Genomic DNA, 16,694 nt, shown 5'->3' on the forward strand with positions numbered 1-16,694 from the left:
CATCACAGCACTCCCTCTCTTGGTCCTCATCTTTCTAAGTCAACTTCATTTTGCACCTGTGTGTTTTAGCAGTTTCCTTCTGAAAATATGTAGTGAGCTCCATGACAGTAACTAAAAGCAAAGGGCTATTAGCAGCACACAAGTAGACTACAAATGCATGCTGGGCCGGGCATGCCCTGAGCTCGTGAAGTGAGCGAGAGAAGGCCGACGCTCCAGCCTTCAGGAATGTCACTCAGCGGCTCACACTCTGCTCCTCGCTCCAGCTCCACAGTCTGGTGTTCACGCGGCTCACACTCTGCTCCTCGCTCCAGCTCCACAGTCTGGTGTGTGTTCACTGATACCTACCTCATCATGACGATGTGGAGAGCAGCATGTGTCAAGACCGGCCCATGTTTATTCCATAGGGAATATTTGTTTACATAAATAATCTATCAATCATTTATAACGGATGTATCTGATTGTGGAGCTGGGAACCTCTCAGTGCAGGTGTGGAGCGTCTGTGTGACGTCCCGATGGGTTTAAATCCTATTGAGTTTAGTTACACGTGGCATCTCTTAACGTGCCGCGTTGCCTACTAGTGTGTGTAGGCTATGACTGTAGGCTATGACTGTAGGCTATGACTGTAGGCTATGACTGTAGGCTATGACTGTAGGCTATGACTGTAGGCTATGACTGTAGGCTATGACTGTAGGCTATGACTGTAGGCTATGACTGTAGGCTATGACTGTAGGCTATGACGGTTCCTCTCTGCTGTGAATATGTGATGTGGGTTTTTTTTATCGCAGAGAGAGAAAGAGATCATATGGTCATCTATGTAGCAGTGACGACTGACTGATGGATAATACCTGAGTTGAGTTTGAGTTTATTTTTTTACAGGGACGGTGCACTTTAAATCAACGTTTCAGTAAAAGTGCCGGTTTTTCAGCCAGGTTTTAGACACCGCTGACAGATGTCCCGAGCCAAGAAGGAGAAGCGCATGCAGTCTTCCAATAACACGGCTGTTGTAAAACAAATATAACGTTTATATCTTGTTTATTTACGCATCCACATAGCTGTTATGGGTAGCCTATTTGCACAAATACAGCCCTCCATAGTTAGGCATATAGTATAATAAGGTGCTGTGAGCCTGTGAATAACGACATAATTGAACGCGCTTCTTACCTCAGCTACTGGTTGCAACCAAACTGCGTTTTTTTCCCTGTCGTGAAGGAATCTCTCTTCCGCTTTTTAGACCGATATCAGAGATGTGTCTTTCCCCGGAAACACGGACGGGTCTGCGGCATGATCCCGTGTTCTACAGCCGCCACCAGAACACCGGGCCTCGGGTAGAGGCAGGTGGACGCGCCTCTCTCTCAGTGATGGAGGAGAAGGCAGAGAGATCCTCCTCTCCCCCGCCGCTCCATTTTCAATTAGCCTACACAATGATTGGTATTCCAGGAACGGAGCTAGGGAAATGTATGTATGTCAGTCAGCAGTGCGCCATGCGAAAGGTAAAGGCTGTCCAGTCAGGCGGGCTGTAACTCCAGCGGGTCTATACCTCTATGAGGAGATTGATGCTGCCATTGTCACCGCGGCGATGGAGGTTTGGTCTTTCGTTTTTCCTTCAGCTGGACCTCTTCTTGCCGGGCTGAGTGTCATAGCTAAGCGCGCTCCTGCTCTGCTCTCTCTGTCTTTTCTCTTCCACTCCCCCGACCTATGATGAGAGCGTGACACGCGAACCAATTGAATCGACGCAAGCAAGGCCACACACGCAGGCATTGCTCACTGGACGCGCTGCGAGCATGCAGTAAATGAGAGGTACGAGTCGAGAGAACAGGCGACCGGGCCGGTCTAAATACTGTATGATAATTACACTGGGACACTGCATAATACATAATCATATATTATTACCTAGTGACATTCATATATAGTCGTCTATATATCATAGTCACTGTCAATGGAATGTAACCATACACTCATGTAGCCTGCCATTCACATACATAAGCAGTAAAGCACACACTATACATATTAACTGGTACCAAGCATCTAGAGTATGGACAGTGGGCCCATGGGGAGAGTCCTTGGGGATGTCCCAAATGGTGGTCTATAGTGTAACACTTTTCACCAGAGCCCAGGGCACTATATAGGGAATAGGGCCCTGGTCTAAAGTAGGGCACTATATAGGGAATAGGGCCCTGGTCTAAAGTAGGGTACTATATAAGGAATAGGGCCCTGGTCTAAAGTAGGGCAATATATAGGGAATAGGGCTCTGGTCTAAAGTAGGGCACTATATATCAGACCAATCTGATTCCACGCTTCAAGACTGCTTCGATCACGCGGATTGGAATATGTTCCGCATTGCGTCCAACAACAATATTGACGAATATGCTGATTCGGTGAGCGAGTTCATTAGGAAGTGCATTGACGATGTCGTACCCACAGCAACGATTAAAACATTCCCAAACCAGAAACCGTGGATTGACGGCAGCATTCGCGTGAAACTGAAAGCGCGAACCACTGCTTTTAACCAGGGCAAGGTGACCGGAAGCATGACCGAATACAAACAGTGTAGCTATTCTCTCCGCAAGGCAATCAAACAGGCTAAGTCCCAGTACAGAGACAAAATCGAGTCGCAATTCAACAGCTCAGACACAAGAGGTATGTGGCAGGGTCTACAGTCAATCACGGATTACAAAAAGAAAACCAGCCCCGTCGCGGACCAGGATGTCTTGCTCCCAGACAGGCTAAACAACTTTTTTGCCCGCTTTGAGGACAATACAGTGCCACTGACACGGCCCCCTACCAAAACCTGCGGGCTCTCCTTCACTGCAGCCGAGGTGAGTAAAACATTTAAACGTGTTAACCCTCGCAAGGCTGCAGGCCCAGACGGCATTCCCAGCCGCGTCCTCAGAGCATGCGCAGACCAGCTGGCTGGTGTGTTTACGGACATATTCAATCAATCCTTATCCCAGTCTGCTGTTCCCATATGCTTCAAGAGGGCCACCATTGTTCCCGTTCCCAAGAAAGCTAAGGTAACTGAGCTAAACGACTACCGCCCCGTAGCACTCACTTCCGTCATCATGAAGTGCTTTGAGAGACTAGTCAAGGACCATATCACCTCCACCCTACCGGACACCCTAGACCCACTCCAATTTGCTTACCGACCCAATAGGTCCACAGACGACGCAATCGCAACCACACTGCACACTGCCCTAACCCATCTGGACAAGAGGAATACCCATGTGAGAATGCTGTTCATCGATTACAGCTCAGCATTTAACACCATAGTACCCTCCAAACTCGTCATCAAGCTCGAGTAACAACATCTCCACCCCACTGATCCTCAACACTGGGGCCCCACAAGGGTGCGTTCCGAGCCCTCTCCTGTACTCCCTGTTCACCCACGACTGCGTGGCCATGCACGCCTCCAACTCAATCATCAAGTTTGCGGATGACACTACAGTGGTAGGCTTGATTACCAACAACGACGAGACGGCCTACAGGGAGGAGGTGAGGGCCCTCGGAGTGTGGTGTCAGGAAAATAACCTCACACTCAACGTCAACAAAACAAAGGAGATGATTGTGGACTTCAGGAAACAGCAGAGGGAGCACCCCCCTATCCACATCGACGGGTCAGTAGTGGAGAAGGTGGAAAGTTTTAAGTTCCTCGGTGTACACATCACGGACAAACTGAATTGGTACACCCACACAGACAGCGTTGTGAAGAAGGCAAAGCAGCGCCTCTTCAACCTCAGGAGGCTGAAGAAATTCGGCTTGTCACCAAAAGCACTCACAAACTTCTACAGATGCACAATCGAGAGCATCCTGTCGGGCTGTATCACCGCCTGGTACGGCAACTGCTCCGCCCACAACCGTAAGGCTCTCCAGAGGGTAGTGAGGTCTGCAGAACGCATCACCGGGGGCAAACTACCTGCCCTCCAGGACACCTACACTACCCGATGTCACAGGAAGGCCATAAAGATCATCAAGGACAACAACCACCCGAGCCACTGCCTGTTCACCCCCCTATAATCCAGAAGGCGAGGTCAGTACAGGTGCATCAAAGCAGGGACCGAGAGACTGAAAAACAGCTTCTATCTCAAGGCCATCAGACTGTTAAACAGCCACCACTAACATTTAGCGGCCGCTGCCAACATACTGACTCAACTCCAGCCACCTTAAAAATGGGAATTGATGGAAATTATGTAAAAATTTACCACTAGCCACTTTAAACAATGCCACTTAATATAATGTTTACATACCCTACATTACCCATCTCATATGTATATACTGTACTCTATATCATCTACTGCATCTTGCCATCTTTATGTAATACATGTACCACTAGCCACTTTATACTATGCCACTTTATGTTTGCATACCCTACATTACTCATCTCATATGTATAGACTGTACTCTATACCATCTACTGCATCTTGCCTATGCCGTTCTGTACCATCACTCATTCATATATCTTTATGTACATATTCTTTATCCCTTTACACTTGTGTGTATAAGGTAGTAGTTGTGGAATTGTTAGGTTAGATTACTCGTTGGTTATTACTGCATTGTCGGAACTAGAAGCACAAGCATTTCGCTACACTCACATTAACATCTGCTAACCTTGTGTGACTAATAAAATTTGATTTGATTATATAGGGAATAGGGCCCTGGTCTAAAGTAGGGCACTATATAGGGAATAGGACCCTGGTCTAAAGTAGGGCACTATATAGGGAATAGGGCCCTGGTCTAAAGTAGGGCACTATATAGGGAATAGGGCCCTGGTCTAAAGTAGTGCACTATATGGGGAATAGGGCTCTGGTCTAAAGTAGAGTATTATATAGGGAATAGGGCCCTGGTCTACAGTAGGGCACTATATAGGGAATAGGGCCCTGGTCTAAAGTAGAGTATTATATAGGGAATAGGGCCCTGGTCTACAGTAGAGTATTATATAGGGAATAGGACCCTGGTCTACAGTAGAGTATTATATAGGGAATGGTGCCCTGGTCTATAGCTAGCCCTTTAACCATGACCTCACCCAGTCATCTGACAGCTAGCCTGACCCTAAAGCCCTTTAACCATGACCTCACCCAGTCATCTGACAGCTAGCCTGACCCTGACCCTTTAACCATGACCTCACCCAGTCATCTGACAGCTAGCCTGACCCTTTAACCATGACCTCACCCAGTCATCTGACAGCTAGCCTGACCCCTGACCCTTTAACCATGACCTCACCCAGTCATCTGACAGCTAGCCTGACCCTAACACTTTAACCATGACCTCACCCAGTCATCTGACAGCTAGCCTGACCTCTAACCCTTTAACCATGACCTCACCCAGTCATCTGACAGCTAGCCTGACCCCTAACCCTTTAACCATGACCTCACCCAGTCATCTGACAGCTAGCCTGACTCTAACCCTTTAACCATGACCTCACCCAGTCATCTGACAGCTAGCCTGACCCTTTAACCATGACCTCACCCAGTCATCTGACAGCTAGCCTGACCCTGACCCTTTAACCATGACCTCACCCAGTCATCTGACAGCTAGCCTGACCCCTAACCCTTTAACCATGACCTCACCCAGTCATCTGACAGCTAGCCTGACCCTGACCCTTTAACCATGACCTCACCCAGTCATCTGACAGCTAGCCTGACCCCTAACCCTTTAACCATGACCTCACCCAGTCATCTGACAGCTAGCCTGACCCTGACCCTTTAACCATGACCTCACCCAGTCATCTGACAGCTAGCCTGACCCCTAACCCTTTAACCATGACCTCACCCAGTCATCTGACAGCTAGCCTGACCCTAACCCTTTAACCATGACCTCACCCAGTCATCTGACAGCTAGCCTGACCCTTTAACCATGACCTCACCCAGTCATCTGACAGCTAGCCTGACCCTAACCCTTTAACCATGACCTCACCCAGTCATCTGACAGCTAGCCTGACCCTTTAACCATGACCTCACCCAGTCATCTGACAGCTAGCCTAACCCTTTAACCATGACCTCACCCAGTCATCTGACAGCTAGCCTGACCCTTTAACCATGACCCCACCCGGTCATCTGACAGCTAGCCTGACCCTAAAGCCCTTTAACCATGACCTCACCCAGTCATCTGACAGCTAGCCTGACCCTTTAACCATGACCTCACCCAGTCATCTGACAGCTAGCCTGACCCTAACCCTTTAACCATGACCTCACCCAGTCATCTGACAGCTAGCCTGACCCTGACCCTTTAACCATGACCTCACCCAGTCATCTGACAGCTAGCCTGACCCTAACCCTTTAACCATGACCTCACCCAGTCATCTGACAGCTAGCCTGACCCTAATCATGACCTCACCCAGTCATCTGACAGCTAGCCTGACCCTGACCCTTTAACCATGACCTCACCCAGTCATCTGACAGCTAGCCTGACCCTAACCCTTTAACCATGACCTCACCCAGTCATCTGACAGCTAGCCTGACCCTAACCCTTTAACCATGACCTCACCCAGTCATCTGACAGCTAGCCTGACCCTGACCCTTTAACCATGACCTCACCCAGTCATCTGACAGCTAGCCTGACCCTGACCCTTTAACCATGACCTCACCCAGTCATCTGACAGCTAGACTGACCCCTAACCCTTTAACCATGACCTCACCCAGTCATCTGACAGCTAGCCTGACCCTTTAACCATGACCTCACCCAGTCATCTGACAGCTAGCCTGACCCTGACCCTTTAACCATGACCTCACCCAGTCATCTGACAGCTAGCCTGACCCTAACCCTTTAACCATGACCTCACCCAGTCATCTGACAGCTAGCCTGACCCTGACCCTTTAACCATGACCTCACCCAGTCATCTGACAGCTAGCCTGACCCTGACCCTTTAACCATGACCTCACCCAGTCATCTGACAGCTAGCCTGACCCCTAACCCTTTAACCATGACCTCACCCAGTCATCTGACAGCTAGCCTGACCCTAACCCTTTAACCATGACCTCACCCAGTCATCTGACAGCTAGCCTGACTAACCCTTTAACCATGACCTCACCCAGTCATCTGACAGCTAGCCTGACCCTGACCCTTTAACCATGACTTAAACCATGACTTCACGGTAATAACACCTTTTACTTCTCAATCAACTTTTTCATCCAGACCAGAGTATTCCTGTACATAATGTATTATAGATATGCATTAGTTCATATATATTACCAGACCAGAGTATTCCTGTACATAATGTATTATAGATATGCATTAGTTCATATATATTACCAGACCAGAGCATATCTACAGCTGTGTTTAGACTGGCAGTCCATCTTTTGAACAATCAGATCAGCTCTGAAAAAGATCTGATGTGATTTATCAAAATTAGTGGAAATAAAAGATCAGATTTGGGCTGCCTGTGTGAACGCTGCCTCGGGTCCTTCTAATCAGAGTATTATTATAGGGTTAGGGTATTCCTGTACATCTCTAGGGTCCTTCTAATCAGAGTATTATTATAGGGTTAGGGTATTCCTGTACATCTCTAGGGTCCTTCTAATCAGAGTATTATTATAGGGTTAGGGTATTCCTGTACATCTCTAGGGTCCTTCTAATCAGAGTATTATTATAGGGTTAGGGTATTCCTGTACATCTCTCGGGTCCTTCTAATCAGAGTATTATTATAGGGTTAGGGTATTAATGTACATCTCTAGGGTCCTTCTAATCAGAGTATTATTATAGGGTTAGGGTATTCCTGTACATCTCTCGGGTCCTTCTAATCAGAGTATTATTATAGGGTTAGGGTATTAATGTACATCTCTAGGGTCCTTCTAATCAGAGTATTATTATAGGGTTAGGGTATTCCTGTACATCTCTAGGGTCCTTCTAATCAGAGTATTATTATAGGGTTAGGGTATTCCTGTACATCTCTAGGGTCCTTCTAATCAGAGTATTATTATAGGGTTAGGGTATTCCTGTACATCTCTAGGGTCCTTCTAATCAGAGTATTATTATAGGGTTAGGGTATTCCTGTACATCTCTAGGGTCCTTCTAATCAGAGTATTATTATAGGGTTAGGGTATTAATGTACATCTCTAGGGTCCTTCTAATCAGAGGTCAAATCAAATTGTATTTGTCACATGCGCCGAATACAACAGGTGTTGTGAAATGTGACCCTTAGAGTGAAATGCTTACTTACAAGCCCTGAACAAACAATGCAGTTTTCAGAAAATACATAAAGAAGTAACAAATAATTAAAGAGCAGCAGTAAAATAACAATAGCGAGGCTATATACAGGGGGTACCGATACAGAGTCAATGTGCAGGGGGCCCCAGTTAGTTGAGGTAATGTGCAGGGGGCCCCGGTTAGTTGAGATAATTGAGCTATTATGTACATGTAGGTAGAGTTATTAAAGTGACTATGCATAGATGATAACAGAGAGTAGCAGCAGCGTAGAAGAGGGGAGGGGGGGGGGGGGACAATGCAAATAGTCTGGGTAGCCATTTGATTAGATGTTCAGGAGTCTTATGGCTGGGGGGGGGGGGGTAGAATTTAGAAGTCTCTTGGACCTAGACTTGGCGCTCCGGTACCGCTTGCCATGTGGTAGCAGAGAGAACAGTCTATGACTAGGGTGACTGGAGTCTTTGACAATGTTTTGGGCCTTTCTCTGACACCGCCTGGCGTAGAGGTCCTGGATGTCAGGAAGCTTGGCCCCAGTGATGTACTGGGCTGCATAAACTACCCTCTGTAGTGCCTTACGGTCGGAGGCCGATCAGTTGCCATGACAGGCGGTGATGCAACCCGTCAGGATGACCTTGATGGTGCAGCTGAACCTTTTGAGGACCCATGCCAAATCTTTTCAGTCTCCTGAAGGGGGAATATGTTTAGTCGTGCCCTCTTCACCACTGTCTTGGTGTGCTTGGACCACGATAATTTGTTGGTGACGTGGACGCCAAGGAACTTGAAGCTCTCAACCTGCTCCACTACAGCCCCGTCAATGTGAAAGGGGGCGTGTTCGTCCTCCTTTTCCTGTGGTCCACAATCATCTCTTTTGTCTTGATCACGTTGAGGGAGAGGTAGTTGTCCTGGCACCACACGGTCAGGTCTCTGACCTCCTCCCTATAGGCTGTCTTGTTGTTGTCGGTGATCAGGCCTACCACTGTTGTGTCATCGGCAAACTTAATGATGGTGTTGGAGTCGTGCCTGGCCATGCAATCAAATCAAATCAAATGTATTTATATAGCCCTTCTTACATCAGCTGATATCTCAAAGTGCTATACAGAAACCCAGCCAGTCATGAGTGAATAAGGAGTACAGGAGGGGACTGAGCACGCACCTCTGAGGGGCCCCTGTGTTGAGGATCAGTGTGGCGGACGTGTTGTTACCTACCCTTACCACCTGGGGGCAACCCGTCAGGAAGTCCAGGATCCAGTTGCAGAGGGAGGTGTTTAGTCCCAGGGTCCTCAGCTTAGTGATGAGCTTTGGGGGCACTATGGTGTTGAATGCTGAGCTGTAGTCAATGAACAGCATTCTCACATAGGTGTTCCTTTTGTCCAGGTGTGAAAGTGCAGTGTGGAGTGTAAGATATTGCGTCATCTGTGGATCTTTTGGGGTGTTATGCAAATTGGAGTGGGTCTAGGGTTTCTGGGATAATGGTGTTGATGTGAGCCATGACCAGCCTTTCAAAGCACTTCATGGCTACAGACGTGAGTGCTCCGGGGCGGTAGTCATTTAGGCAGGTTACCTTTGTTTTCTTGGGCACAGGGACTATGGTGGTCTGCTTGAAGCATGTTGGTATTACAGAGTCAGACAGGGAGAGGTTGAAAATGTCTGTGAAGACACTTGCCAGTTGGTCAGCGCATGCTGGGAGTACACGTCCTGGTAATCTGTTTGGCCCTGCGGCCTTGTGAATGTTGACCTGTTTAAAGAGGAGAACGTGATCACACGGTCATCCGGAACGGCTGATGCTCTCATGCATGTCTCAGTGTTACTTGCCTCGAAGCGATTATAGAAGTTATTTAGCTCGTCTGGTTGGCTCACGTCACTGGGCAGTTCTCGGCTGGGTTTCCCTTTGTAGTCTGTAATAGTTTGCAAGCCCTGCCACATCCGATGAGCGTCAGGGCCGGTGTAGTATGATTCGATCTTAGTCCTGTATTGACACTTTGCCTGTTTGATGGTTCATTGGAGGGCACAGGGGGATTTCTTATAAACTTCCGGGTTAGAGTCCCGCTCCTTGAAAGAGGCAGCTCTAGCATTTAGCTCAGTGTGGATGCTGCCTGTAATCCATGGCTTCTGGTTGGGGTACGTACGTACGGCCACTGTGGGGACGACGTCATCGATGCACTTATTGATGAAGCCAATGACTGAGGTGGTGTACTCCTCAATGCTATTGGAGGAATCCCGGAACATATTCCAGTCTGTGAAAAACAGTCCTGTAGCTTAGCATCTGCTTCATCTGACCACTTTTTCTATTATAAGGTTAGGGTTAGGGTATTCCTGTACATCTCTAGAGTCCCTATAATTAATCAGGGGTAGAGGAATATAGCCAACAGAAGATAAAGGGAAACCACACTGAATGTTAAGTTGACACTATGTTTAGCCTTTAACCAGGTAAATCATTCACAACGTTCTCTTTTCCAATAATGAACAGGAGTGAGACACTGCATTCTCATGGCAGGTGTGGGTTCACGTTAACTCATATCAGAGGTGGTGTGCACAACAGGATATTGTTCTCTCCTGTGGTTGTAGCAGTAGATATGTCGTATTTGAATTGTGTCTTCAAATAACACTCAAGCTGTAAAGCCTGTTAATTTTTTCACTTAGTTGGAAGTACCAAGGCCTGATGATCGCCATAGTAACAAATTATGACGACAGCGGTTGTTTTAAAATACCTTCCCAGCTCAAGGAAAATATTTTAAGGCTGGCAACAAGGTAGAGGGACCAATTGTGCTGGTGAATGAATCTAAAGGACATGGCAGCAACATGGGGGGGGGGGGGGGGGGGGTTACCTCACTGGGGAGGAAAAGAACTGAGGAGACTATGAGGAGGATATGAACTGAGGAGACTATGAGGAGGATATGAACTGAGGAGACTATGAGGAGGATATGAACTGAGGAGACTATGAGGAGGATATGAACTGAGGAGACTATGAGGAGGATATGAACTGAGGAGACTATGAGGAGGATATGAACTGAGGAGACTATGAGGAGGATATGAACTGAGGAGACTATGAGGAGGATATGAACTGAGGAGACTATGAGGAGGATATGAACTGAGGAGACTATGAGGAGGATATGAACTGAGGAGACTATGAGGAGGATATGAACTGAGGAGACTATGAGGAGGATATGAACTGAGGAGACTATGAGGAGGATATGAACTGAGGAGACTATGAGGAGGATATGAACTGAGGAGACTATGAGGAGGATATGAACTGAGGAGACTATGAGGAGGATATGAACTGAGGAGACTATGAGGAGGATATGAACTGAAGAGACTATGAGGAGGATATGAACTGAGGAGACTATGAGGAGGATATGAACTGAGGAGACTATGGGGAGGATATGAGCTGAGGAGACTATGGGGAGGATATGAATTATGAACTGAGGAGACTATGAGGAGGATATGAACTGAGGAGACTATGAGGGGGATATGAACTGAGGAGACTATGAGGAGGATATGAACTGAGGAGACTATGAGGAGGATATGAACTGAGGAGACTATGAGGAGGATATGAACTGAGGAGACTATGAGGAGGATATGAACTGAGGAGACTATGAGGATATGAACTGAGGAGACTATGGGGAGGATATGAACTGAGGAGACTATGAGGAGGATATGAACTGAGGAGACTATAGGGAGGATATGAACTGAGGAGACTATGAGGAGGATATGAACTGAGGAGACTATGAGGAGGATATGAACTGAGGAGACTATGAGGAGGATATGAACTGAGGAGACTATGAGGAGGATATGAACTGAGGAGACTATGAGGGGGATATGAACTGAGGAGACTATGAGGGGGATATGAACTGAGGAGACTATGAGGAGGATATGAACTGAGGAGACTATGAGGAGGATATGAACTGAGGAGACTATGAGGAGGATATGAACTGAGGAGACTATGAGGAGGAAATGAATTATGAACTGAGGAGACTATGAGGAGGATATGAACTGAGGAAACCATGGGGAGGATATGAATTATGAACTGAGGAGACTATGAGGAGGATATGAACTGAGGAGACTATGAGGGGGATATGAACTGAGGAGACTATGAGGAGGATATGAACTGAGGAAACTATGGGGAGGATATGAATTATGAACTGAGGAGACTATGAGGAGGATATGAACTGAGGAGACTATGAGGAGGATATGAACTGAGGAGACTATGAGGAGGATATGAACTGAGGAGACTATGAGGAGGATGTGAACTGAGGAGACTATGAGGAGGATGTGAACTGAGGAGACTATGGGGAGGATATGAACTGAGGAGACTTTGGGGAGGATATGAACTATGAACTGAGGAGACTATGGGGAGGATATGAACTGAGGAGACTATGAGGAGGATATGAACTGAGGAGACTATGGGGAGGATATGAACTGAGGAGACTTTGGGGAGGATATGAACTATGAACTGAGGAGACTATGGGGAGGATATGAACTGAGGAGACTATGAGGAGGATATGAACTGAGGAGACTATGAGGAGGATATGAACTGAGGAGACTATGAGGAGGATATGAACTGAGGAGACTATGAGGAGGATATGAACTGAAGAGACTATGAGGAGGATATGAACTGAGGAGACTATGGGGAGGATATGAGCTGAGGAGACTATGGGGAGGATATGAATTATGAACTGAGGAGACTATGAGGAGGATATGAACTGAGGAGACTATGAGGAGGATATGAACTGAGGAGACTATGGGGAGGATATGAACTGAGGAGACTATGAGGAGGATATGAACTGAGGAGACTATGAGGAGGATATGAACTGAGGAGACTATGAGGAGGATATGAACTGAGGAGACTATGGGGAGGATATGAACTGAGGAGACTATGAGGAGGATATGAACTGAGGAGACTATGGGGAGGATATGAACTGAGGAGACTATGGGGAGGATATGAACTGAAAATAGACTGGTAAAGAGGAAGTACAGGATCACCCCGTGGCATCACCAAGTAAACTAGACTGGTAGGGAGGAAGGATAGGGCCCCGTGGCATCACCAAGTAAACTAGACTGGTAGGGAGGAAGGATAGGGCCCCGTGGCATCACCAAGTAAACTAGACTGGTAGAGAGGAAGGATCACCCCGTGGCATCACCAAGTAAACTAGACTGGTAGAGAGGAAGGATAGGGCCACCCCGTGGCATCACCAAGTAAACTAGACTGGTAGAGAGGAAGGATAGGGCCACCCCGTGGCATCACCAAGTAAACTAGACTGGTAGAGAGGAAGGATAGGGCCACCCCGTGTCATCACCACGTAAACTAGACTGGTAGAGAGGAAGGATAGGGCCCCGTGGCATCACCAAGTAAACTAGACTGGTAGAGAGGAAGGATAGGGCCCCGTGGCATCACCAAGCAAACTAGACTGGTAGAGAGGAAGGATCACCCCATCAGGGAGGAGGAACCATACAGAACGGCTGGTCAGTCATCCATAGAAAACCCAATGAATAATGATCTGGATCCCTCTAACTCAACTCCGGACCTCTAAGCCAGTTCCACTGCGTATTTTTCATGTGTTCCCCTCTAATCAGGGACTGGTTTAGACCTGTGACACCAGGTAGAAGAGAAAAGCAGCAGGCCCTGGACATTCAGAAAGACCTCCCCTTCATCAGGCTGACAGATCAGACTGACAACCCTTCATCAGACTGACAGATCAGACTGACAACCCTTCATCAGACTGACAACAATAGGAGTCTCACTGCTCTTTATTCATCACACCACATTACCATGTTCTTGTCTTTATACAATTATACACATTACATTTCTGTTGGACATGAAAGTGAATTTGTACAACAAGTCCAACCAGTTTTCAGTTCTAACAAACTTTACACGATGACATCATGCAACATGGGCACTGATCTGACCAATAAGCTTTACTGTTCTTACTCGGTCCCGCTCTTACTCAGTCCCGCTCTTACTCAGTCCCGCTCTTACTCAGTCCCGCTCTTACTCAGTCCCGCTCTTACTCAGTCCCGCTCTTACTCAGTCCCGCTCTTACTCAGTCCCGCTCTTACTCAGTCCCGCTCTTACTCAGTCCCGCTCTTACTCAGTCCCGCTCTTACTCAGTCCTGCTCTCACTCAGTCCCGCTCTAACCCAGTCCTGCTCTTACTCAGTCCTGCTCTTACTCAGTCCTGCTCTTACTCAGTCCTATACACCATGATGTCATCAGATACAAGATGTGGTTTGTCCTGAGATGATTGGTAGATGAGCACTGCCTCTCTGTAGACATCAGCCAATGGCAGATAGGCTTCCTTCTCAGTCTCCTCTTCGGCCACCAATCGCCTTCTCAAGAGGAGCAGGGGGAGGGGCAGTCAGCCCAGAGTTTGTTGTGACAGGAGTGAGATGGAGAGAGGTGTAGGTGGGCCCTCCCCTGAGAGAGACTAAAGTACTGAGGGCCGGCTGTCAGTGAGTGAAGGAAGGAAGGAAGGGAGGACAAGTATTGAGGGATGTCCTGGTCTCTCCTCAACAGGAGCAGTTCCCACAGCCCTTGACACTGTTCATGATCTCTTGCTGTAGTTTCTTCCTCTCCTCCTCCTTCTGGCTGAGTCTCTCTGGCTGCAGCTCCACTGGGCTGTTCTTACGGTTCAGTATCTTACTGTTCTGAGTGTTCCACAGGTCAGCGTACAGAGAGCCTGGAGTAGCCAGGAGAGAGTGGTGGTCCCCTCGCTCTGCTATCTTACCCTGGACAGAGGGGGACAGATGGGGACAGAGGGAGAAGGACAGAGGGGGACAGAGGGAGAAGGACAGAGGGGGACAGAGGGAGAAGGACAGAGGGAGAAGGACAGAGGGGGACAGATAGGGACAGAGGGAGAAGGACAGAGGGGGACAGAGAGGGACAGAGGGGGACAGAGGGAGAAGAACAGAGGGGGACAGAGAGGGACAGAGGGGGACAGAGAGGGACAGAGGGGGACAGAGGGGGACAGAGAGGGACAGAGAGGGACAGAGGGGGACAGAGAGGGACAGAGAGGGACAGAGGGGGACAGAGAGGGACAGAGGGAGAAGGACAGAAGGAGACAGAGGGGGACAGAGAGGGACAGAGGGAGAAGGACAGAAGGAGACAGAGGGGGACAGAGGGAGAAGGACAGAGGGGGACAGATGGGGACAGAGGGAGAAGGACAGAGGGGGACAGAGGGGGACAGAGGGAGAAGGACAGAGGGGGACAGAGGGAGAAGGACAGAGGGGGACAGAGGGAGAAGGACAGAGGGGGACAGAGGGAGAAGGACAGAGAGAGAGGAGGTTTATTATAATATAAAGTCTAGTTGAGTCCGACTAAAGTCCATGTAAAAAGGACTTTGACACAGAATGCAGTATTAAATAGGAGACATCGAGAATGAATGATAATATCAACACTGATGAATAGAGTCAACCCTCCCTCTCTCTCCCTCTCTACCTGACTCTTCCTCTCTCCCTGACATCTCCCTCTCTCCCTGACTCTCCCTCTCTACCTGACTCTTCCTCTCTACCTGACCCTCCCTCTCTACCTGACTCTTCCTCTCTACCTGACTCTCCCTCTCTACCTGACTCTTCCTCTCTACCTGACCCTCCCTCTCTACCTGACTCTTCCCTACCCTGAATGAATGATAATATCAACACTGATGATGAATAGAGTCAACCCTCCCTCTCTCCCTGACTCTCCCTCTCTACCTGACTCTTCCCTACCCTGAATGAATGATAATATCAACACTGATGATGAATAGAGTCAACCCTCCCTCTCTACCTGACTCTCCCTCTCTACCTGACTCTTCCCTACCCTGAATGAATGATAATATCAACACTGATGATGAATAGAGTCAACCCTCCCTCTCTACCTGACTCTTCCCTACCCTGAATGAATGATAATATCAACACTGATGAATAGAGTCAACCCTCCCTCTCTACCTGACTCTTCCCTACCCTGAATGAATGATAATATCAACACTGATGAATAGTCAACCCTCCCTCTCTACCTGACTCTCCCTCTCTACCTGACTCTCCCTCTCTACCTGACTCTCCCTCTCTACCTGACTCTCCCTCTCTACCTGACTCTTCCTCTCTACCTGACTCTCCCTCTCTACCTGACTCTCCCTCTCTACCTGACTCTCCCTCTCTCCCTGACCCTCCCTCTCTCCCTGACTCTCCCTCTCTCCCTGACTCTCCCTCTCTCCCTGACTCTCCCTCTCTACCTGACCCTCCCTCTCTACCTGACCCTCCCTCTCTACCTGACCCTCCCTCTCTACCTGACTCTTCCTCTCTACCTGACTCTTCCTCTCTACCTGACTCTTCCTCTCTCCCTGACTCTCCCTCTCTCCCTGACTCTCCCTCTCTACCTGACTCTCCCTCTCTACCTGACTCTCCCTCTCTACCTGACTCTCCCTCTCTACCTGACTCTCCCTCTCTACCTGACTCTCCCTCTCTACCTGACCCTCCCTCTCTACCTGACCCTCCCTCTCTACCTGACCCTCCCTCTCTACCTGACTCTTCCTCTCTACCTGACTCTTCCTCTCTCCCTGACTCTCCCTCTCTCCCTGACTCTCCCTCTCT

The 16,694-nt window shown here is 48.3% G+C and overlaps 2 protein-coding genes across 2 annotated transcripts in view; both read right to left on the bottom strand.

Moving 5' to 3' along the window:
- Positions 1 to 1,830, bottom strand: part of LOC129827340 (neurite extension and migration factor-like) — a 190,874-nt gene extending 189,044 nt beyond the window's left edge. Inside the window, exon 1 of the mRNA XM_055888097.1 lies at positions 1,162 to 1,830. The gene's annotated coding sequence lies outside the window, so the exon portion shown is untranslated. The remainder of the gene's footprint in view (positions 1 to 1,161) is intronic.
- Positions 1,831 to 13,841: 12,011 nt separating this feature from the next.
- The window catches only part of LOC129827341 (iron-sulfur clusters transporter ABCB7, mitochondrial-like), a 160,226-nt gene continuing 157,373 nt past the window's right edge, over positions 13,842 to 16,694 (bottom strand). The window contains exon 16 of the mRNA XM_055888099.1: positions 13,842 to 14,855. Coding sequence (XP_055744074.1) covers positions 14,637 to 14,855 — 219 coding nt within the window. The 3' untranslated portion in view covers positions 13,842 to 14,636. The remainder of the gene's footprint in view (positions 14,856 to 16,694) is intronic.

Source organism: Salvelinus fontinalis, chromosome 29 (genome assembly GCF_029448725.1).
Source record: "Salvelinus fontinalis isolate EN_2023a chromosome 29, ASM2944872v1, whole genome shotgun sequence".
NCBI lineage: Eukaryota > Metazoa > Chordata > Actinopteri > Salmoniformes > Salmonidae > Salvelinus > Salvelinus fontinalis.